At 47.3% G+C, this 23,818-nt stretch overlaps 2 protein-coding genes across 2 annotated transcripts; both read right to left on the reverse strand.

Moving 5' to 3' along the window:
- Window positions 1-989: 989 nt before the first annotated feature.
- PCBD2 (pterin-4 alpha-carbinolamine dehydratase 2) lies at window positions 990-18,615 on the reverse strand. The gene is made up of 5 exons (XM_031598405.2): window positions 18,445-18,615; window positions 17,094-17,225; window positions 2,784-2,864; window positions 2,045-2,145; window positions 990-1,202 (listed from the first exon to the last, which is right to left on the reverse strand). Exons 1-4 carry the CDS (start codon window positions 18,601-18,603, stop codon window positions 2,050-2,052), a joined length of 468 nt encoding a protein of 155 aa, XP_031454265.2. The 5' UTR covers window positions 18,604-18,615; the 3' UTR covers window positions 990-1,202; window positions 2,045-2,049.
- Window positions 18,616-19,354: 739 nt separating this feature from the next.
- Window positions 19,355-23,085, reverse strand: TXNDC15 (thioredoxin domain containing 15). Its single transcript, XM_031598392.2, has 5 exons — window positions 22,796-23,085; window positions 22,311-22,702; window positions 21,500-21,663; window positions 20,831-20,961; window positions 19,355-20,137 (listed from the first exon to the last, which is right to left on the reverse strand). The coding sequence occupies exons 1-5, from the start codon at window positions 22,956-22,958 to the stop codon at window positions 19,941-19,943; spliced, it is 1,047 nt and encodes a 348-aa protein (XP_031454252.2). The 5' UTR covers window positions 22,959-23,085; the 3' UTR covers window positions 19,355-19,940.
- Between the last annotated feature and the right edge of the window lie 733 nt (window positions 23,086-23,818).

Below are 23,818 nucleotides of genomic sequence, written 5' to 3' on the forward strand. Positions count from 1 at the left end.
AGTAGCTCTCAAGGAGAAGGCCATTTTGCAATGGATTATCCAAATACTTCAAGCCACAATCAACTTTAAAGCAAAAAAACCTCAAACATTCCAGGGGAATATTTAACCTGGTGGCTTCTAGCCATGCTCTGAGCCTCACAGGAAGCAGAGAAATGCAATTAGTTTGCAAGAGCGGAGGATGTGGCGCTGCTGCCATCGAATCTGCCCAAAGAGGATCTGATCAGCAGGGAAAGCTGTAAGCTGGGCAGTTGCTGGAGCCCACCTGCTGCAAGGCAACGGAGCAGAGCAGCTCCTGAGATGCCATCACCTGGAGAAGCCTCAACACTCCCAGTCTGGCTACTTTTGTTCAGAGCAGAGCCAACGATGCTCTTCGCAACGCAGCCTCAGGCTGTTTCCTGGCTGGGATCCCATACCTGTCATTAAATCCATGCTGTATAAATTACCAATTACCCATGAAGTTCCAGCTTGGTCAGGGAGACAGTGCCCTGCTCGGTGCCCCAGCATCCTGCACTCACCACCTCCACACAGGCAGAGGAGAGCTGAGGGAATGCAGGAGAAGGGAATGGGGCTGGGTGGCTCCACCTGACTCCCAGCAAGGATTTAGGGAGCCAGAGGATGGGGGTGAGAGATACTGCAGGGACAAGGAGTTCCCCACATGATTGGGCTGCAGTTCAGAAATGCTCCAGTAATTAACAGCTGAACAAGCACTGACCTGGAGACCACACTGCTGTGAACGTTCCAAAACTGTGCTCCTCTTCTTGGGCTGGTTTTGCTTCTTCACCAGGCTGGGAGCTGCGACGCACGGTGGCTGCACAGCTCTGTGCCATACAGACAGCAGTGCTCAGGGAGAAATTAGTTGGTGGGGATTTTTTCCTCCGAGTATGTAAATAAATATCAATACTCTAAACCAAAGACCACCCAGTGACTAAATATTATTTATCTTCAAACTAAACAGCTTTGTCACATATGTATAATAATAAAGAAACAAATTACAAAGAAGGAATTTGATTTTATTGGCTTGATGCAAAGCATTGGCATTCTGTATCAATTTCTAACAGCAGAGTTTGCACCGTTCACTGCAGACGTCATCCAAACATTGGGTGAGACTCGTTTCACTCCTCCACCAGGAACAGGAGACATCACAGCTTGACTTGAAGCCACTTATACCAGTGAGATCCACCCCTTCAGTGGGGAAAGGCACTCTGAAGCAAAGAACATTGGAGCACGTTGCTTGAATCCGGGTCTTTTTTAGGTTTTAATATCAATAACCTCAGTACAGTCAGCACCAGTAAAGCCCAACATCTCACATCTTGCCTCCTGCCACCAATTAGCATGTGACAGTGCACTTGCTGAGCATTAACAAAAATACCATTCCTATTTTACCGACAGCAATATCTGCATGTCAGCTACTGGCATTTTGCATCCTGAATAGCTGAGAGACCACACACTCTGTGCACACACCCAGAATAGATCCTGGCAGCCACTGCCCCTCGATGTGTGTCTCAGTTCCCAGCCGTGCCCTCAGTGACCCCAGCCATGCTGCAGGCATTTCACAGGGGTCACTCTGCCAGTGCTGCACCCAAAGGGCTCGCAGGGCACACGGGGACTGGCAGCTACAAGGAGGGTGAGCATAGCTCTGGCCGAGCCCAGCTTAGCAAGAATCCTGCTAATGCTGCTTCCCTCGCTGCCGGCACACGGCCAGGCTCCCCCTCCCATCCTGCAGGTATGAGCAGAGCTAACAGCTCTGTCCTGCAGCGTGCTGGGTGCTGCCTGACCCAGCACTGCATCCAGATGTACTGTATTTCATTAACACTGCCAGGAGCTGAGACCTGGTGCTATTTGCATGGGGGAGATGGAAGTCAGCACTGAAAAGGGTGAGCATGGGCATTCAGAGGGGTCTCTCAGATAAAAGCCTTAAAGGCAAACAAAGCTACACCACTGTTTACAGAATACTTTGTTTTTTCAGGGGGGCTGTGAAATCAGAGTTACAATGAATGGGGGACATCATTCAAAATACAAGACAGAACCTTAAAATGCCATATACCTGCACTATACAGAGGCAGCAGCCTTGTCAATGAATTGAGCCAGCTTCACGTCTCTCTTGGTCAGTCCGCCACAGTCATGGGAAATGAGGGTGATCTGAACCTGCCAGGAAGGAGCAGCAGGGTGTTACAAGGATGGAGAAACCATGTCTGCCACCCACAGCACCCCGAAATCAAAATGATGGGGGAGCAGTCGTTTCCCCCTCACACAGCACCTCTCTTCCAAGGGTTGCAGAGCACATTCTAACCTCTGTAATCGCAAGACCAGCAGCAGCCAGGCAATGTTCTAAACAAGCTTTATAAGCTGCTACGCTGAGACACAGGGGCCGAGGATGTTTAACAAATCCAATCTAAATTTAGGCTGCCAGGCTGCCATCCAGGTACCTGCACGATGCATAGACAGAAATGAGAGCTGGTGGGCACTCAGAGGTTCCAGCACAGCCACTCACACAGGCTGCCTACAGAAGAGGTTAAAGGCTTCTGCTCTGCTCTCAGATCTCAGCCAGCAAGGCAAAGTGCCAGCCCTGAGCCACACGGCAAGCAGCCACAAACAGCAGGATGCCTGGTGCCAGCTCACTGCTACCAATCACAGCACCTCTTTAAAGTCCCACATCTCTAGAGAAAGATACATCATCTCCCCATTCCCTCCGCTCCTCTACCGCACACAAACCACAGGAAGGACACAGAGGATGGGCCAGTGCTTTGGTCTGTGTGTGTAATTCAGGCTGGTGGACACGTTACCTTGCTGTAGACGTTGAACCATTCCGGGTGGTGATTCATCTTCTCTGCCTGTAGAGCAACTCGTGTCATAAATCCAAACGCCTAGGAGAGAAAGAAAAGAGAGAAAAGCCTTCCTCCATCTGCCAGGACATAGATGGCAGATGTTCTGGCAGCTGATCTGCAACAAGATTCACTATGAAATCTCAGAACCTGCTGGAGAAGTATTTTCGGTCCTTGAGCCACCAACGTGCTTCCTGACCTCACTGAAATCCTCCCCTCAGGGTGCTGGTGAATGACTGCTCAACGTTAATTGCTCAGTGATTCAAACCTGTTGGACAGGAGCAACGATTTTACCCTCGGCACTCAAAAATGGTTTTAAACATCCATCCCAGCAGCCCTCACCCCTCACTACACCTTTGCCAATGTGTCATTTCCAGCTAGGGCCCATGCCACAATACTCCCATACTGGACAGATAGCACTTCCAGAAACACATCCTCTCACGTAACTATTTTGCTATTTATGTTACTTGGGGGGAGAAAGGAGGCAGGTGGTTTTGCCTCTCTGCTTTATGAGAAAATATTTTACTTTAAGTGAGTTAAAATGGGTTTCCCAATCCTCTGCCCCTATATTCTGCACACTACTTTCCCCCAGGATGCAGGTTTTATCACAGGCTCAAGAAGAAAATAATAGCATGCCTTTGCCAAAATGCTTAAGAGCAAATCGCTGCATTATAAAGAAAATGAGAACATCCATGTAAATCAAGAATGCAATTATGCAGCGGGGTCCAAAGGGCCTCAGTGCGTGTGCAGAACGCCTCCGAGTCAATGGGCTCTATTCAAGCTGCGCTCCATCCATCAGGGTTGGGACCTAAATTAACATGCAAAGCAAATGGAACATCCACATTATAGTCTGGTTCATATTAGAATGCAACGATCTCAACAAAGACCTATCTGATTTAGGTAAGTTTTTAGCACTCATTTATGGAAGAGAATGTATATAGCCTGCATTCCACCAAGCGATGGCCGCTTCAAACAAACATGTGGTCAATGAATAACATATAATGGCTGATAATAGTTTCAGTCTTTTTTCCTCTCACAAATTACAAAAACCTTTAAGGAAAAAAAAAAAATAGCTTCGGTGCCTGGATGAAGTATGACTTTGTTAGTCGCTTTGCCAGCCCAATGAATGCAAACGTTATAATCAGAGAAAATCATTCCAATGAGGCTTGTCATTTGGAAATCACCAAACTGTCAGCAATTAAAAAGCTTTTTTCCTTGACCCAAGAGCATTCCAAAATTCGAGAAATCCAACTTCCCTTGAAGCTCTCGTTTGGTTTCATTTTCTTTGGAGTGAACAATTACTTCTAAAAGATGCCCCATGTTTCAGCAGCGCGCTTTGAAGCAGAAAGTGGTACAACGTGCATCAGCAACAAAACATCTGCATGAATAGCTCTGAAACATTGCATTCAATCGTTCTTAGACTGCCCAAGGAATCGCAGTAGGAATCGGATAAGACTCTATTAAGATTGAGATCTTAAGGAATCTATTGGCAACCTGTACATTTCCACAGCAGCCTATACAGAGAAAAATTAAGACAGCATTGCAACCTCCAATACGTTGCCTTTGTACAAAGAACAGCAGAAGGAAAGCCAGATTAAACCTATGGAAAGCTTCACCAGGTCCACGTGTCCCCCACCAGGGTCTGTGCGTCCACCTGGGCAGCTCTGACGTACAGACACACGTGGGTTACTGGGACTGGGGTTTCCCAAACCCCACGAGGGATCCCCAAATACTCATACCTGTGCCCGTGCCCCACTGCTCTCTCTCACTGCAAACTGCTGAAGCCCCTCACTTTTGTGTACCAGCTCATTTCAGCATACACAAAATAGAAGCATGTCTCGCTAAGAAAATGAGCTACAGTTCTACTGAGCAGTTTCACCAATGCAATCTCCATTAAGGTCCTAAATACTTCCTCTGCTAATTAAATGAATTGGAATGCTATTGTTTGGGAATCGCCTCGGTATTTGTAGAGCCGTAACCTCTCTTTGAGAAAATACAATTGGCTCTGCAAGGGAAAGATATTTAGGCTTGATTAGATATGAAAACACTATTGCATAAAATCAGTTTGGACATTTCTTCACGTCTTGAAACTTGATCGGTAATTTGGTCTAATTGGTGATCAAGGAAACTATCTTGTGATCAATTAAAGTAATTACCACATTCCGGCAACACAACCAACCTTAATTTGAGCAGGAGTCTGCACTTCTTCAACTTTAATTAAAAATAATGAAAATTATTAAGCAGTCTGCAGTGCAAGATCATTGTCAAGACTGCAGCGGTGGGCAGAATCCATCAGCCCAACACACACTGCTGGCTGAAGCTGGGACAGGCACTCAACGCCGATCGTGACCTTCACTGCAACAGCAGCTCTGCAGCCCCTCTGATGTTAACGGGCACATTTTTCCATCTTTCCTTGAAAAACAAAGAGAGACGTAAGAAAGGATGCCTGCGTTTTCTGGAAGCCATGAAGAAGTGTGAAAGGAGCCTTTGATGTATTAACTATCATAAAGTATTCGGGTTTTTTCGGAATGAGAGGAAGATATTTTCAACATAAACCTTTCAGGACGTTTTGTCTGAAGTAACAGCCGGACGCACAGGTTAGTCTAAGTTTGATGCATCACTCGGGAGCTGGAAAATCACAGAGCCCTGCAGTGAGTCAGGAACAGCACCAGGGAAGTGATGAGCGAAGCAACCCTGAGCAGACAGGGAGATCCTTGGGTGTGCCAGTACGTCTCTTCCCTTCATGTCTTTTAAGATCATGAAAGAACTAAAAACTAAGGGTGTTTCACACGTAACATCACTTCTAAAATGTTTTTTAAGCCATGCCATAGCATGCCTCCACGAGATAAAAATCAGCACTACTCTCTGAAGAACACATCAACCTATTAAAGTTATAAAAGAAAAAAAATGCTTTGAGAAGTGACAAAACACGCTATCAGAAAACGAGACTTAATGTGACTTTTGTTGCCAGAGAATGGGAAAAGCAGGGCTGGGCGCTGTGCTCTCAGCAGTGGGAGGAAAGCTGAAATTCCATCCACCGCTTCGCACCACGCTTAACAGCTTCGGGAGAATCGTGGGATCCCGGGGCTAATCTGCTATTATTCTTCCTTCCACACTTCTTAAGCAAGAAATCAATTCATCTTAACGCTTTTTAAACACGCTGCTTTTGTACGGCGCTTGCCAACATTATCTCGATGAGTTACACATCAAAGCGGCGCGGGTCGAGATGTCGCGCTCATACATCACCCAGCAGCACGTCCCCGGTGATGGATCACCGCAGTGCATCTCCTGAGCACAGCAGCTGACAGTGCTTGACTCAAAAAATGGAGGTACTCAAGGAAAACAGCCGCGAGGCCCAACAACGTGACTGTATGACGGGCTTTATTTATTTGTTTTAAAGTGCGAGAGTTACAAAGGGAGTACCGATGCTTCCTAAATCCTTCAGATGCTCGGCCAAGGAAACCATATGCTAATCACAAGTACACTAAGGGTTCTGCCTCCCATCTGTCATTATAATGCTGGAGGTAGCGTTAACCTTGGCCCTCTGCAGTGTGAGGGCTACCTGTCTTCCCTTCCATACCCACCCGCACTGCATCAGTGTCATCTATCAGGCTGCCCAGAGAGGCTGTGGATGCCCCGTCCCTGGAGGTGTTCGAGGCCAGGTTGGATGGGGCCCTGGGCAGCCTGGTCTGGTATTAAATGGGGAGGTTGGTGGCCCTGCATGTGGCAGGGAGGTTGGAGATTCGTGATCCTTGAGGTCCCTTCCAACCCTGGCCATTCTGTGATTCTGTAAGAAATCAGCAAACGAAACACATTACAGCAATGTTGTCATACATGGCAAGAGATGACCACTCTCAGCACGCTTGCTTTCCATCCACCCAAGGAAGAGCCCTCCCTGTGCACAGCATATAGCATGTGTTCTCCTTTGTGGTTTGACACTTCTAACAACCACCTCTAATCACCGCAGTCCGTTTCCAAACCGGAGCAGCTTTCACACACCCAACTCATCACATCCCCACCTCCCAGTGAGCACTGGGTCAGCAGAATGAAGGAAAAGCTCTCTGATGTCAAGCTATACTGAGTGACGTGTAGCTAGCCCTGAGGGTTTAACTCAATCTCATGACATCAAAAACCCACGGCTTGTTTCATTTTCATTCTCTTTGTTCCATTAGGAAATACTCCCATTGTATAATTATGCAAAAATCACCTTACAACAAAGAATGCAACTGATGTTTAAGAAGGTGAAAGCAGCACATGAGGTCTGGCATTCATTCTGAAAGACACGTTTCCACGTTGGGCTCATTGGCACCACTGGGCTGCCAGAACCACCTCCAGGAAACCTGGAAAGCAACGACTGTGCCATGGCCACGTGTCCCATCCCTCCATCCTCCCTGGTAAAGGGGAGAGTGGCCATGGAGCACTACAGACACGCTGGAATGCACTGGGACACCACTGCTGTCCTCATAAAGCAATGCAAAGCTGCATAAAACAAAGCAAAACAACTGAAAAAGCCTTCATTCAAAACATCACTATCTACACTTTTCTGCATTTTTAACCCCATCCCAGGTACTGAGCTGCACGCATCCCTTACACAAACACGAAACGCTGCTCTGCTCTCCAAAAGAAGTCACCTATTTGTATGCATACCGTGGCTGCAAACACTGCCCTCCAAGTTCCACACTGCTTATGTGAAAACCTTTAGGCTGTGCTCCACAAAGAACGCTGTTTCTGTCTCGCAACACTTGTTTACAATTATGTCGGTGAAGAAACCAGCTAGCCAGCTCTATATCAAACATTTCTGACAGCGAAAGCACAAACACTGATCTATTCTAAGTAGTTTGCCACTCTATGTAATCTTGGAAAAGGCATTCCTGCCTTTGATTCTAAAAATGTTTATACTTCATACATTATGCAAATAGTTTTTATATATTAAGAAATAATGCAAGCAAAGCTCAAGTTAAATTAAATTCTTCAACAATAACCTTGCCAAAGCACTGATTTTCCTATAAAAAAATTATTCCAATTTGTTGATCTTACATTGGATGAAACATACTGTAACAATCTTCATAATTTATGTCCTGTTGGGACACTATGATTTAAAGTAACATAATACAGACCAGCATCACTGCTAATCTAAACCACCTGACCAGATAAACAACAGTTTCCCCTTCTCTCTTCATTGAGGGTATTTCTGTTTATTGTCATATGATTTACCAATTTGAAGAACACGAAGAATAAATGCAGGCAATCAGAGCTGGAGCTCTGAGGCATGGCCTTTATTCCAGGGGCGTTTGCTCATGCAGGTACCGCACAATGTCAAGCACTGCAGGAGATGACAGATGGTGATTCCAGGAATTCTGTCCACAGGAATGCTGCTGGCTGCACGGGGAGGCTCATGTCCCTGCAGTGTGACCCAGGTCAGGTGCTGCTCCAGTGAGATGTGATGCTGTGCCATGCCTTGCCACACTTTGCCATGCCATGCTTTGCCTTGCCATGCCATATCATGCTTTGCTTTGCCATGCTATGCCATATCATGCTTTGCTTTGCCATGCTATGCCATATCATGCTTTGCTTTGCCATGCTTTGCCTTGCCATGCCATATCATGCTTTGCTTTGCCATGCTATGCCATGCTCCAGTAGCCTCGCACCAGCGCTGCTTCTTCCATGCATGGCAGCAACCTCTGTGAGGACACGAAGGAGGAGCAGACACAACCTGAGGCACAACCTGCCCCTCCTGAGACCTAATGGGTCTGAAAAATATCACTTTTCTGTGGGGAAAAGGGGCTGGCAGGAAGATGGAGGAGCACTGACTTGCTCCTCCTGCTCTGGATTGACTCCTGCATCACACCCACCACATGCACGAGACCTGCACTTCTATAACTGCTGAACTTGTTTTTCTCATATTGGTGATAATATGATACACAGTGTTACATCTATTACCCCCTTCCCCACCATGTTTTTTACTTTTCCAGCAGCAGCAAAGATCTCTTTTCCTATTCTCGTTTTTATTACAGTAAGTGATTGCACCTGGGCTTCGTGAGCAGAAAGCAGATAATACACACAGTGATTCAATGAACAGACTTCACACCCAAATTAATCACCTAATCCACCAAAAAGATTTATAAACTTGATGCAAGCAAGGCATCTTAAAGCATCATTCCAACTTTCCCCCAAAGTTGCTCTTTCTTAAACAAAAGGTTCAATGCTATTTAGACTCCCAGGACCCAATACAACTATATCACAAAGAACACTCGTCTGCCTACAGGCAAATGAAATTAACTGTAGTTGTCCACAAAGTCTATTGCAAAACGCACAGAAGCCCTAAATTTACAACCCCAGACAAAGCTGTGACAAGATCCCATCTCCACCATGGCTGGGCTCTTCCCATTGCCTGGTCCCACAGCGCTGAGGACTCAGAGTCACCGCAGCCAAGTGACAGGAGTGAACAAAAGCAAAGATTTAGTGGTGTTTTCTTATTTCACCAGTAAATTAATTCCACCGTGGCGGCGTCAGTGACAAACCCAAGTCAGCTAAAATCAGACACCACTGCAAGGGTTTTCCAACATGTATCTGTGATCTGTCACTTTCTACAGAAGCATTCTAAATAAATGCTCTTTCTTTTTGTTTCTCCAGTTCCAGTTCCTTCAGCATGCTGGGCAAACACAGCCACTATTCAACACTGAGGAGCAGTCAGATTGCAGAGATCCCATGCAGCTCATCACTTGGCCTTTCCTTAATGCCACTCCTTATTCAACATGGGAAAAGGACGGAAAGTAAGCACAAGTTTCACAATGGAACCAGAAGGTGGAAGGAATCCTCCAGCTCCATCAAGAAATGTAAAGGTTGCACTTAGGGGGTTTACACCAAATAAAAGGGCTATTTCACAAAACGTGGCTTTTTAAAATGAGCTTTTTGCACCCAACCTCAAACCATTAAACGGCACAACGAAGCCCCCGTTAACTGAGCACCTGCTAAAGCAATCAGTCACTTAAAATAATAACTCTCCTGGCAGTGCAACTGAGAGAACGAAGATAACAGAACTTGGTGAAAGAAATGGTTGGCCCAGCATGAGGATGGGAAGAAGCAGCAGAATGGCCACACAGTGCCCAGCCTCAGCACCAACACTCATCTCTGCAGAGCAAAGGAAAACTTGTCCTTGCAACATCTCAACCTCACCAGCGTGCCCAGATCTTCGATGGAGCTCAGGCATTTCATCACCTGGAAGGCTTGTGCAAATCAGTGCAGAAGAAGAGGGAAGTTCATCAACCCATTGCATCACACTTTGGACAGAACAGACCTTGGCCACAGCAGAACTAAAATCTCAATTTTTTCCCCCAGTGCTTTTAACTTGCATATGAAGGAATGATTTCACCCTGCAGACATGAAGTTCTCGTGCCATACATACAGCTGATAACGTAAGGAGCACTCAGGCAAAGTTTTCCTTCGTCTTTCAGCCAAGATTACACATATTACCAGTTCAATATACAAAATATTCTCTGCTGAATATCCGAGGGCAAGCACTCCCTGCCTCTGCTAATCCTCTACATCTCTGCCCTTTATGATCCTAAGAAAACATCAAAGAGTGATAAGAAAGGCATTGCTTTGTGATGGATTAAGAGAAGCATCGGCTGCTCTCGTGACTAGGCCATCCCTCACCATTCTCTCACCTCTGCACTGCATGCAGGCCTTCTTAAAGAAGATGACAACAACTGACACGTGCACCTTTTCAGGTAGGACAGAGATTTCAGGTGAGCACACTGAGCTCAGCATGCAGCCAAATGGGAGGACTGGCAGGCTTCTCGTGTACAAGGCACCATGACATTCAACCAGTATTTTGCAGACAGACATTTCAAGTCCAGAAGTGACAAAAGGCTTTGGAAGAACAGTGGGAGCAGGCATCTTCCCACATTTCTCTTTTGGGGAATTCTCCCATCTTTTGAGAGAGGATGATTTTAAGAGGGTCTGTGGGTTCTTGCTGCCTTGCTCCTAAGTGGTCCTTTCCAACTTCAGCCATCCCATAATTCTGTAAGGGTTGCCCCGGGCAGCCCATCACGTTTCCTGCTTTGCTGGATCAGGCAGACACGTGCCAGCAAACACCACTTTCTGGTCCTCCAGTGAACATCACACTTCTTTTAGAACTTCACAAGAGCACGTTGTAGGGAAGCACACTGTACAGCTCTGTTTCCATATCACAGCTTCTACCGGCTGCAGGCACGCACTGCACACCGTGGAACAAAGCTTCTCCCACCTTGGCCATCCACAAACGTGCACTGGAACGCCCATTGCTATTCTCATCCCAGCACATGGAAAATCACACCTGCAGTGAACGAGGGCTCTGAACCTAAGAGCAAATCCCACTTTCCAACAGAGTGATGAATAAGCAATAGCGGGCGGTGCTGGCTCAGCCCCACCAAGCCCCTCCAGTCCGTGGTCTTCAACACTTCAGCCCAATAAAATTAAAGGAAGAAAACAGAGAGAAGCAGAGAGAGGGGAGGAGGAGGACGGGAAGCTCTCCCCCAACCCCATTTGAAGCTGGTCTACAGCTATACTCGCATCCCACTGATAAACCGCGGGTCTGCCAGTGGCTTTTCAGAGCAGATGTAACATTTTAGCAAACGTGATTGTTTGTGAAAGAAATAATTCTGATCAAAAAACGAAATGGCAGCCAGCGCGAGCGCTGGGCTTCATCACTCTAATCCGCCCTGACAGGAAGCAGCGAGTGGAGATTCCTACTGTGAGAGCTGCAGATGTGAAAGGTCAGCACCGGCCCGCGACTTCCAACCCGTTAACGTGTAAAGCAGGGTGCATGAAAGGACCCGGCCCGCCGCCGGGGAGCGGATGTCCGCTAAGTGGGGCTGATGGGCTTTTGGCAAGCAATGGCTAATTTTTAAATAGGCGCTGCGCTGCGGTTTGCTTTCAGTTGATTCTGCCAGCCAGAGTCCATTTTTAATTGCAATTGCAGAGGGTTATATCCCAAAGCCTGGCTTTCCTTCGTGCTCCTTTTTGGAGAAAGTGAGAAAACTGCAAAAGGCGATTTGCAGCTTGGAAACCTAGCCAGGCATTATCCCAAAAGCAAGGGGATGCGAAAGGTTAAACAAGCAACGCGGAGAGATGTGCTTTTTGCACTTAATCAGCATCTTTCCAGCACCCCCATAAAAATAAATCCTAATGCATGAGGAATTACAAGACACGAGGATTCGTTAACTGAAAGTAACCCAATATTCTGGCTGAGCATCTTTGGAAGAGGCAGCACCAGCCTGCTTTGCTTCCCCTCACAGAGGTGCGCAGTCAGACCCAGGGAGGGCTGCAGGGAGCAAACACAACCTGCTCACCTTTGCTGCCTTTGGGTGCAGCTGCGGTTGGTGCAACGTTTGTGCCCTTAATCCATGCAGAGTGAGCAATCGTGGCACACACTACAGATGGCTGAAAAAAAAGGAGGAGCATTTCTTCTATTCCCGAGGCGCAGGACGGCTTGGGAAACCCAATCGGTGTTTTGACAAATTATTTCTTTTTGCACTTTCAGCTTAATGCCTGAAACAATGGTGTAATAATTCCTTCCAAAGCAGTAATGAATCCATCTTTTCAAAGGAAGTGCTTGTACTGGAGACAGCTGGAGAGCAGCCTGAAGGTTGGCTGGGCAGATGTCAGCATTGAGACACAACAGGTCTGCTCAGCACGGCAAATGCAGTGATGGGAAACACAACAATTACAGACAGCAAACCAAGGGTTTGTGTCCTGGAGCCACAATTTAGCTCATCCAGAACACGAGCATCCCTAACTGCAGTTAGCTCCTATGGGCAGAGGACGGCATCAGATAGCAACACACAGCTGTCATCGTGGCTAACATGCAAGAGGTTCTGTAGCAACACAGTTATTCAGGTGTGGAGAGAAAGGCTGAACTGGGAAGGACTTTAAAAGACCTAAGGGGCAGGTGATGCACTAAGACAACTTCATTTAATACAGAAAAAATGTCTCCAAGTGCAAAACATGAGTCTGAAAATGTCCCAGAGCACCAGCTGACAGTACGTATGTTTTTGTACCCTGCCAGCCACATGAAAAGAAATGCAGTACTTCCCAGCTTCCAGCACTGAGGATTTCATTTCTGCCTAGATGCAGCCCAGTGGCATATTTCCACCTGCTTTGCATCAGGAGAAAAAAATACTCACTGCAGAGTAGGTGGAAAGATTACTGGAAGCAGGATGAGCTGACCAGGGTATCATCACGTCAAACGCAAGGGATGGAGGATGTTAAGATTGTAAATGATCCAACTGCCAAATGGGTGGATAAAGGAGTGGATGGATGGATGGATGGATGGATGGATGGATGGATGGATGGATGGATGGATGGATGGATGGATGAAGGAGTGGAGGGGTGGATGGATGGATAGATAGATGGAGAAATGGAGGAGTGAATGGACAGATCCAAACCCCCAGCTGGACCCTGACCCACCATCCCAAGGCACAGGTGCTATCCACCAAATCAGTGAGGGGCACAAAGCCCAGGAAGCTGTGTTATTGCAATAACACTTGCTTACTTCACCCTGTTCCGACACTCACATCACCTCACTCACACTGTTTTAGCCCAAAGTTAACCTTTGCCAGTCCCAAGAATTTCACTATCAGTTTCTAATAAAGGAAAACGTCAGCAGGCAGATATGCCAGAAATTCATTATTTTCAGATACAAAGATTTTCTCAACTCCGTAAAGTCCCTTGTAAATAATCCTGATTTATTGCAAATCAGTTCTTGTATTCATAAACGTAAGGAAGTTAGTGAAAACATAACTACCAAAAGAAATACTTTCATAACTCTGCAGGTGCACAAATCATGGCATATGGGAGAGGACTCAAAGGATAATGGAAAATGAAGCAGTTTAGGAAAGAGTATATGAAAAACAGCACCTACCTAGATGGATAAAAAAAACCCATCAAGTCTTTTCATTCAAAGACAGCCAAGCACAAAGCCCTAGCAGAGGGGGCGAGCAGACAAATGCGACCCTAAAAACAGCAAATTCCACCCAAACAAATGAAAAGGGGCTCGTCTTTTGATTCCCAAAGCTGCCAAGGAGGGGCTGGGGCTGCTCGATCCTCCAGGCTAAGCACCTGAAACCAATCAGTGCCCAGGCTGCGCGAAGATTCACACGCAAGGGCTGAATTTGTGGCAAATGGGTTGGTTTCCGATCCTAATGCAGCCAACTTGCTTTATTCTGACCTCCATTTAACAAATCAACTTAATGGGCACTGGGAGTGCTATAAAACTTAACAATGGAGTGATTTTAACTTTTAAAATACAGTTATGAAGCAAAATGTTGGAGAGCTCCTTCAATACTGGAAATCAAATTAAATCTAGACATTTTTTAACAGTCTTGACAGATATAATCCTAGTTACCATGTAAATTTATGGTAAGCTGCTGTGATATTAGCCACAGGTGCTACTTTTAATATATGGCCCGCATCTGGCTGGGAATAACATTTCTCAGAGGACTGAAAATGACCTCACTATCAGACAATGGAGAAGAAAAAAAAACACCAAAAAAACAAGACCACTGTGGCATATAAAAAGCTGGAGATGTGGCCCACAACCGAATATTTTACATAAAACTCATTTTAACTCTGCAGATTGTAGGTTAAAGGCTATTATGCTTTCAATACTCAGAAGGCGTGGACGTATTTCAGACAAACAGCCAAAAGATTATGTCCATAAAGAGGCAATGAAACCCACTGCCTAAAAGCAAACGTTCCGATCTTTGATCCGCACGGAGGACAGAGCAATGTGCTGGGAGCAGCAGCAAGCCTGCGATGCAGGTAGCATCGAGGAGATGCACTTACAGAACAGCTCTAGGTTTTTTGCACATCTCTATGTAAGTTCTTATAAGAGAAGTCTCCCCCAGTGCAGTCAAACACGTGTGCTTCCATTCTCCCCATGCATCGTCCTCCAAAGCGTTTCCGTGCTGTCACCTCCACTCAGCTCATCCCTCACCTGCGTCCTGTATCCCCAAAACAGAAAACACATTGAGAAGTCTTAGAGCATTTGATTTCCTGTCATTTTACAGAATGACATGAGAAGTCTTATGGAGACTTCCTATGTGAGATCTGAAAAACAAACAAACAAACAACCCAACACAATTAAAAGCTCACCCTGTAAAAGAGGACAGCTGTAAATACTGAACCTGGCCATCACCAAGCATGCCGATCCCTGCCATCTCCCAGTGGCATTTTCTGCCTTGGTGCAGTGACCAAAGGAATGCCACCATGCTGCACACTGCCTCCCCAGCCCCGAGGCCAAACCCAGTGCTGCAATGGTGCTGTGGGTCTGGGGAAGGGGCATGGAACTAAGGAGCAGCAGAGAGGGAGCTGGGGGAAGTCATGGGAGACAGGAGCATGGCGGGGCTGAAGGACCAAGCCCAGCACTCAGCCTAGCCCTGAGGTCTCCCTGGATGCACCATGGCAGCAGAACCAGGGGCACCCAGCAGGACTCAGCACTGTGCAGTGGGTGCCCACAGCACAGAGCAATCACAGAGCTCCCAGCCTCAGCTTCAGGCTGCTTTCCAACTCCTTTCAGAGAGCTGCATCTCCAAAGCCTATTTCCATGAAAATGTATCTTCAGACTAACAAACAGCACCAGCAGTTTCAAGTTCCATGTCACAAAGTAATTCCCTAAGCCAGAAGTGTCATTAGCTTGTCAGCTGTTAAATAGGCAGCTCGGCTCTGATGGCTTTTAACCAAGCTAATCTCAGCCTGAAAGCTTCAGGAATCCAAATAACTCTCATTTCACAGAAGTTTCATTTCATCCTCATGCTGAAAATAATATACATAAACCAAGTTCATGTCTACACATTTGCACGACTTTATAATAAAAGTTGTGTTTATATTCTTAACATCTGTTGACATATACAGACTTTGTAAACCTGGCATCCATTTTAAAGCCACAGAACTTTCCATGCATCACGAACATTATCTGTGAGAAGCAATAAAAGAGGCAACGAATCCATTAATCATACCAATATCATCTGCAAAACGTAAATCTGGAGTACCTTTCATGTCAGCCCCGCTGCCTACAAACACACCTGACTCTGTGCCATCTGCAGAAGAGCAAAGGAGAGGTTGGTGTGGAAATGGCACTTCTCAGTGCTCTGACTACCACCAGACACTCAGGCTGTCAGTACTGCAAACAGAAAACGTGTTAACTGAAATAGAAGATTTTGTACCTAGAAGTTCTTTGTTTTCACTGTGGGATGACTCTCCCAAGCATAAGGCGGGTCCATAGCTTCAGTTTTGTCCTTTGTTCCCTAAGTCATAATAAACATGGCATTTATTTGAAGCTATCAGAAATACAAGCACCAAGAAGCAGAGGTGCACCAGTTTGTTTTGTTGCATTACAGCAAATGCTTCCCCTGCAACAGCAGGGCACACCGTGCCCTCACCAGTAACACAGACATCCTCTGCAATCACTTGTGGGATATTTCAGCCACCTTCCAGGACCTGCAGGGGACCTCCTGCCCCCACACCTTCATGTCAGCCCTCTCCCATGGACCATCCCTGTGCCTCCTGCCACAGCTCTGCCTGTCCCACATTAATCCTCAGGACTGAAGAGCAGCCAAGGAGAGCAGCACCCAGGGCTTGGCCTCCTCCATCCCCTCCACATGCTTTGCTGTTTTCTGTAAGGAAACCACCTCATCCCTACAAATTAAACATTAACACATTGTAACTCTCTGACTTTGCCCAGAAGAAGAAGTTGCTGGGATCTGCAAGGGCAGCGATGAGGATTCAGTGAAGAAGGAATCGGCTGCCGGCTTCCAGCTGGGAAGGTGAAACACGGCCTGCTTTCCCCACCTCATCTCCCAAAAGTTTGTGCTCTTATATTTACCCATTTCTTTCCTTCCCCCTCCCCCAGTTGAACCCCACTCTCCAACAGTTACATTTTTCTAGCACCAATTTAGGAGCATTAGTAACAACAACAACAAAAAAAAACAAATCAGGATCCAGTATTATTTGTCTAATCCCATAATACCAATCCTGAATTTGGCCCTATTATCGTCATCAAGAAATTATAATATTAGAATAAATCTACTTAACAACTACAAAACGGATTTAATTTACCCCACCTAATGAGATTGGAGTCAGAGAACAATTCACTGAGGCAAATCCGCCAGGGTTTGGCCCTACAAAGGTACTCCCAAAGTTCCACCTACAAATGTTTTCCCATCAGGACTGCATGGCAATGAAAACAATTACACTTCCTCTACATTAAAAAGGGGATATAGCAATAATTACCTGATTGAAATTTTTGAAGTTGAACTCTTTGTAGATGGCATCTCTTTCGCCTGACTCAGACCAGCCTGAAGCTTTGAGATCCAGCAGAACTTGGTTTCTCTCCTCTGCTGTCAGCCAGTGGGATTGGGAAGACTGTTGAGGCAAAAGCAGAGCGTGTCAACCAGCAAGGCCCAGCTGCTTGTGGACAACAAGAGAACCACGCCATGAAACCACAGTTACATATTGCACAGAGGTAAATGCTTCACACACAAGAGGTGGAAAATTCACTGTACGGTGCATTCCTTTTTATAATTCCTATGACCAGCTTAACTCCTGTCACTGAGGACAGCCAAGGAGTGCTGCTTCTGTAGGGGCAGTTAAGCTGGGATAGATGCCTTTGTGCAGTGATGGGCTGGTCCATGGGATGGGCACAGACAGCAGCACACCTGCACCCACACCTCCACCTGAGCTATCCAGATTTCTAGCACTTGAATGAATTTCCAGCTATTCTGCTCTGCTGTATAAGTAACAGATTATTCACAGAACATTCAAAGTCCAACTACAGGCTGAAGGGCAGAGGGGGAGAATAGCTGCATTGTGAAAGGCATACACAAGGGAAGCAAATAGCATTGTACACAGCGTGTGTCCCGTTATTCCTAGGAAAAACCCAGGAGAGATGAAATCGGGCTGCTTGGAAAAGACCTAAAAACACCCACAAAGCAAGCAGGTGATGAATTTGACTCTGCATCTGAACAGACTGATCTGAAACTCAATGCTTAGATGGAAAGCTCCGTCCTTTACAGATCAAAGTTCAGACTGCTTCAGTCCTTACAGACTCGTTCAACTCGCTGGGGCAGCACGGCAGCCCCCGTCCGCCCGCAGCCCCCGTCCGCCCCGCCGCCGCCGCCAGGTGGCGCTGTCCGCCCGAGCAGCGCAGAGCGGAGCGCGGCTCCCCCCGGGGCGGACAACGCGACTTCCGCAGCGCTCCGTGAGCGGCGGTAGGGACGGAGCCGCCCATTTCGCTCAAGTACACACAGATATCGCCACTGCTAAAAGGAACTGTCAGACAGCCGTTAGAGAAGCACAGATCGGGCTGCACGGATGAAGCCGCAGAACAACGCGGGTCAATGCTGACAACTAACAGCAGGCAGAAGGGCTAAAAGAGCAGCGGAACGAACCAGCGCGCCGCAGCTGACATTTATGGGGCAGACGCGTCAACATCACGCACACGCAACGCGATTCCTCCGTTACCAATGAGATCCCGCACACCCGCGCCCGACGCGAGGCGGCCGCGCCCCCCGCCCCATCGCATCCCCGCCTCCCGGTCCCGCAGCCCCGAGGAGCGCAGCCCCCGCCCCCCTTCCCGTCTCACCATGGCAGCCCGGCTTCCGCCGCCCGCTCCGCGCCGCCCCGCTCCCAGCAGCGCCCGGCGCAGCGCGGCCCCGCCGCTCGGCATGGCCCCGATCCGGCCCCGCCTCGGGAGGAGCGGGGGAGGGACCGGGGGCGGCCGTGCGGGGCGGGGTGCGGGCATAAAGGGAGCCCTTGGGCGGGGAGGGGACGGTTTGCAGGTCAGGCTTTCGGTTTGGGTATGGCGGGGTGAGAGCCCACCGCCTGGCTGGGTGCCCGGCTCTGCAACCCTCACCGTAAACAAGTTATTTCTGTGCGTACAGAACGCTCCGTGCTCCACTCGGCGCCCTGTGCCCCTGGCGGCCCGGCCCCCTCCTCCTGACCCCCGCCCTCAGACAGATCGGCAGCCATCAGATGAAGACGTCCGTGTTGATAGGCAAGGCGGTGATGAGCAGGGAGAGCGCAGCCCTCTGCCTCTCTTAACGACGAGAAGAGCTCTCCACCTTACTGCTCAAAAGCTTATTAACTACATACTTCCTCCCTTGACCTTCAGTAATAGCAGTTTTATCCTTGCAGCCTTCTCACAGGAATACAGGACCTGCCCTTCCCCAACAGGAGAGGTACGAGCACAAAAAGGAACCCTAGAGGTCACCTCTCAGGGATATGTGCTCCTTGCAAAGCACTCTAAACTGATTTGCATTGCATCTCCAGTAAGCCAAGGCTCATAGAACATGGAGCAAGACAACCCATATCTAACCCCAGCACCAAAGGTGGAAAACAGTCACCCTGTAGGGAGCTGTACAACAAATACCTGCATTTTTATAATTGCTGGCATGACTCTGCCCTGAAGCATTAACCAACACAGACAGTTAACAGGAAAACCTTACCAGATATTAGGATAATTCAAATGAAGTGAACTGGGTTTTAAAACATATCTCTTCTTCATAGTTTATTTCACTGACAAACTGGTTTAGTGACACCACCATTCACCTGTGCATCCCTGGAAAACTTCTTCATTTCAGGAATCCATGAACCAAAAACACATTCTAATTCCAATGTGTTGAGCACAGTGTCTGTGTAGAAGCACCACCTCATACACTTCTAGGTTTGTAAAAGAAGATTCCCAGATTTCAGCCGTACAGAAGCAACCTTGCACTCCAGCCAGGTGCTGCAACATATGCAGGCCAATGTGCTGTATTAGATTTACAAAACTCAGAGATCTCTTCATAAAAGTGAAGCAGAACGGTATCACACATTTACAGTAAGGTCCATGAAAAACAAACAGGTCAGAGCACTTTAGTAAACACTTACTTAGTTCATGTTCCTCCATAGTAGTTTACTCACCACTCTATTTGCCTCAGTTCACTTTATAAAAACTCAGTAGTTGGTAAATAAAGCTGATTTTCCATTGACATTATAAATTACAACCAAGAAATTCAACAGTTCATTCTTAAGTACTTCCACTCCACGTGAAACCTGCTTTACACACAGGAAATTGTGTCCCTGCTTCAGCACCTCCAGTCACTCTTGGTGTTCATGCTCTTGCCCTGGGATCAGCCACCGAATGCTCTCAGTCCGAATGGTAGCATACATGATAAAGCTGGCCAGAAAGAGCACAGAAAACACGAGCAGCCAGTCTACTCCTTTTGTCAGAACACTGGGCAGAGGCCCCTTCCAGTCTTCCTCTGTCACAGTCACATCATTTTTAGCTTCTATACCTGGAAAAAAACATCCTTCATCAACACCAGTACGACCATTAAATACAGAGAAGTTCTGTCTTTGCAGCTCTGTTCCTCTCCTCAAACTAAGGCACACATACAGTCAGACCTCAGTGTTTGTTGAGCTGGTTCTTAGATTTTAATACGTCGAGTATATAGTTAGCTTATGGAAAACTGAAAAGCTATGAAGGTGTATGCACAGCTTAATAACAGGAAAAGCATTGTTCTGTCCTTCCACACAATTTTTTGTAAGTTTGTGAGGTTGTGTTTCAAGCATCTCTGCTGTATTTGGAAATACAACCATTTCTGGCCTCTTATGAAGGCTCACATATACCCATGCATGGGTTTTTTTGTTTTATTCTCCAACTGCTCTCACTCTTGCATGTCACTGGCAACATTCTCAAGGTTCTCTTACTCCCAAATGAAAGATTTGGGCATGAAGATGTGCCCAACCCTTCTACCTTAAACCCCACTGTTTCCGTCTACATTGCAAAAGCAGCCCAGTCAGTTTCTGGTTTCACCATGCCTCAAAACTCAGTTCCTACGGCAAATCTCTGCTGAATCCTCTCAGGGTTTTCATCAGATTCACATTAAATAACAATGTAAGAGAAATAAATAATAAGAGCAAAGCTGTGTATGGAGCTAAAAGCCAAGTTGTTCTTTCTATTGATACTTCAGTGCTGCTTTACATACCTGTTTGATTAAAAATGAAGTCTTTCAGTGTTTCCAGTGTTCTGTCTGTATGATTAAATCTAGCCATAGGTTTAGCACCTTGGAAAAGGAGGATATTGGGTACAGCTACAGTTCCAAACCGAGTTGATAAGCTGGAGAACAGAAAGCACATACAAGCCATGAAGGGAAAGAAATCCACTGAAGAAAGGAACAAAGGCAGCCACAACACAGCAAGTGTCAGCTTCACTAAATGTCACTTTATAAGAAAATAATAAGCAGCCACTTCTTGTGGTATTAGGGATGCTTACTACTGCTTTATCAATTATGTTAATTATATGACATTCAGCAGTGGATGTTTCTTCTCCATACACACAAGTGCTGTATGGATCCAAGTTTTGTTATCCAAGGATATGCATAAAGTGAATGAATATTAAGCACTCCTCAGAATTGTGATACCCAAAAGCCAGCTAACAGAACGCAATTTCCAGGCCAAGTGGAAATGCTACTAACAGAGTAGCATTTCCTTCCTGTAAAGTTGTCAAGAGGAAGAAAATACAAAAACATTATAGTCAAAAAGAAAACGGACACAACTATTTATAATAAACCCTTAAAAAAAACACTGCTGTTTTTAAAACACAGAACTTGCTATTGTAAATAAACTGAGACCAGAGCACAGGAAGTGTAAATTACCTGCTGTGCTGTGATGCATCCAGTGCCAGGAAGCGAAGAATGGGAAATGCTCGAGGTAAAGAATTGAAATGAGGTGCCAGGCTTACGGAAAAGCGGCACCATGGCGTATAGAACAGAACCAACGTACAGTCACTGCTGTTTGGGTTTAAGAACTCCATCAGATCCTTAGAGAGAGCATAACAGACACAGGCAAACATTTAATTAAGTTGTCCTACGTAGGAATGCATCACTCAGCAATCATAGAATCATCTCACAGAATGGCCTGGGTTGAAAAGGACCACAATGATCATCAATTTTAACCCCCCTGCCATGGGCAGGGATGCCCAGCACCAGACCAGGCTATCAATTAGACAGTTGATTATGCTTATCAAATAGAAACATCTTTGTTTAACTCTTTTGAAAGAAATGGCAGTGTGTTTAACCTTTTTAAAGGTTACTTTAAAACAATTACTAAAAAGAAGAAAAATACAACACAACCCCCCTCCAGAAAAACCACCATCTCTATTATAAGAGCCACACTAGATACAGTAACTGGTATTGGCTACAAGTGCCACAAACAACCCTAGAGATAGAGATCTATACAGCATTAAGGCTGACAATTCTCCACAAGTGCAGACACACGCACTTGTGGACTGAGCTGTTGTTCCATTTGTTCCAACTCATAATGATGCAACGAATACCCTTGTTCAAGTTTTCCCCATTACACAAAGAAACTCGCCAGGTCAAGCACTGAAAGACAAAAAATGCACACAGACCCAACGCTTCCCACCCCCGATATGCACAGAGCTGCACGATGCCGCGGGCCGCTCACCTGGGACACGTTCAGGATCTGCACCGTGAAGTTGCTGATACCAGTAACGTTCCTCTCCTCGCAGCTCACCTTGGGGGCCTTCACGCCCTCAGCAGTGCCGTTGGGCTCCTCGCCCGCGGGCAGCACGGTCTCCAGCACGACGGCCTCTCCGGTCGGGGCGGGAGGAGCCCCGGGCCCGCTCCCAGCGCTGCACTCCCCTCCGCCGGCCGACGCCTCGCAAGCCTCCGCTTCCCGCCCTTCTCTCGCCTCTCCCGGCACCGCCGAGAGCACCACGGGCGGCTGGCCCGGCGGTCCGCTGCCCAGCATCGCGTCAGCCATCTCCGCCGTCCGGTACCGCACCGCTTCGCCGCTGATCGGCCCGGAACCGCCGGCGCCCGGCTCCGTCACCGCCCCTGCGCCAGGAGGAAGAGATCAGCCCCGGTCCCGGCGGAGGATCCGCACCCACCTCCCGGTTCGGCCCGGCCCCACCCCAGCCCCAGCCTCACCCTCCGGGAGGGCCCGGCCGACCGCGGCCAGCAGCAGCACCAGCAGCCGCCGCCACATTCCCACCGCAGCGCTGCGTCTCCCCGGACGACGGCCACTTCCACCGGAACTGCCCAGGCGCTTCCGCTTCCGGTGCCATGCGTGCATACGTTGGGAGTGCGGCATGCCGCCATTTTGGCGGCGCGGTTTGATCGCAGCGCTCCGGCAGTGGCAGAGCGCGGCTCAGGGCTGAGGCCGGGTGCCCACGCGAAGGGACGGGAAGGGTGCTGGAGCTCCGATACCGCTGCAGGGCAGTGAGGAATTATCCCGTTAAAAATGACCACCGAACCCAGTCGCTGCCGAGTATAATTTGTATGAGAATAAATATTGAAGCGCCAGTGAGCTAAAGATACAAAGCACGAGTGAAGTTTGCACAGAGAAGGTAGCAGTCCAGTCGGTAGAAGAAATGGAGCACAAAACACACCCAGGGAGTCCAAGAGGCTGTGGGGAAAACGCCCTCCATCCCCAGTTGCAGCCAGACAGGTGGCATTCTTCACTTCAAATCCGTTTTGTTTCCTCTACAGCTGTTCAGTGGCTCACATTTTTTTTAATTTTAAATGCCAAATGGTTGCTTTTAGGAAAAACGTCTAAAAAACTTTTAGGAAAAACAAAAAGCAGAAACAACACCAACAGAGAGAATCTCCTGAGTCGAAACAGACCCCAAAGGAATACCGAGTCCAACTCCTGCCCCGCACACTGCTGGCCATCTATTCAATAATCAGTCATACATTAGAAAAGCTGTTTGTGTAATGCAAGTCCTGTGTTGCAGCCATGGATGAGCACTAAAACACCAGTCAGTCATCTGTGCACCGTGTATTAAGGCAGCTGGTTTTCAGTCACAGCTTTCAGTCACAGCAAGCAAGCTCATCCCATGGCAGTGTAAGGAGTGAAAGATGAGTGCAACAGAGACAACGCCAAGGTCTTCACGTTTCCATTCACTCATAATCCTCACAGCTGATTTTCTGTGTATTCAACAGCACAACGAG

Source organism: Phasianus colchicus, chromosome 15 (genome assembly GCF_987193195.1).
Source record: "Phasianus colchicus chromosome 15, bPhaCol1.hap1.1, whole genome shotgun sequence".
Lineage (NCBI taxonomy): Eukaryota > Metazoa > Chordata > Aves > Galliformes > Phasianidae > Phasianus > Phasianus colchicus.

Excerpts from the sequence above, each read along its gene's own strand:
- TXNDC15 (XM_031598392.2), bottom strand. The coding sequence starts at position 22,958 with ATGCCGCACTCCCAACGTATGCACGCATGGCACCGGAAGCGGAAGCGC. Across the intron at positions 22,703-22,795 it reads CGGCCGGGCCCTCCCGGAGG|GGGCGGTGACGGAGCCGGGC; the intron begins GTGAGGCTGGGG and ends CTCCTGGCGCAG. Across the intron at positions 20,962-21,499 it reads GATGCATCACAGCACAGCAG|CTTATCAACTCGGTTTGGAA; the intron begins GTAATTTACACT and ends TCTGTTCTCCAG.
- PCBD2 (XM_031598405.2), bottom strand. The coding sequence starts at position 18,603 with ATGCCCGCACCCCGCCCCGCACGGCCGCCCCCGGTCCCTCCCCCGCTC. Across the intron at positions 17,226-18,444 it reads GCGGAAGCCGGGCTGCCATG|TCTTCCCAATCCCACTGGCT; the intron begins GTGAGACGGGAA and ends TTGCCTCAACAG. Across the intron at positions 2,865-17,093 it reads ACTTCAAAAATTTCAATCAG|GCGTTTGGATTTATGACACG; the intron begins GTAATTATTGCT and ends TTTCTCTCCTAG.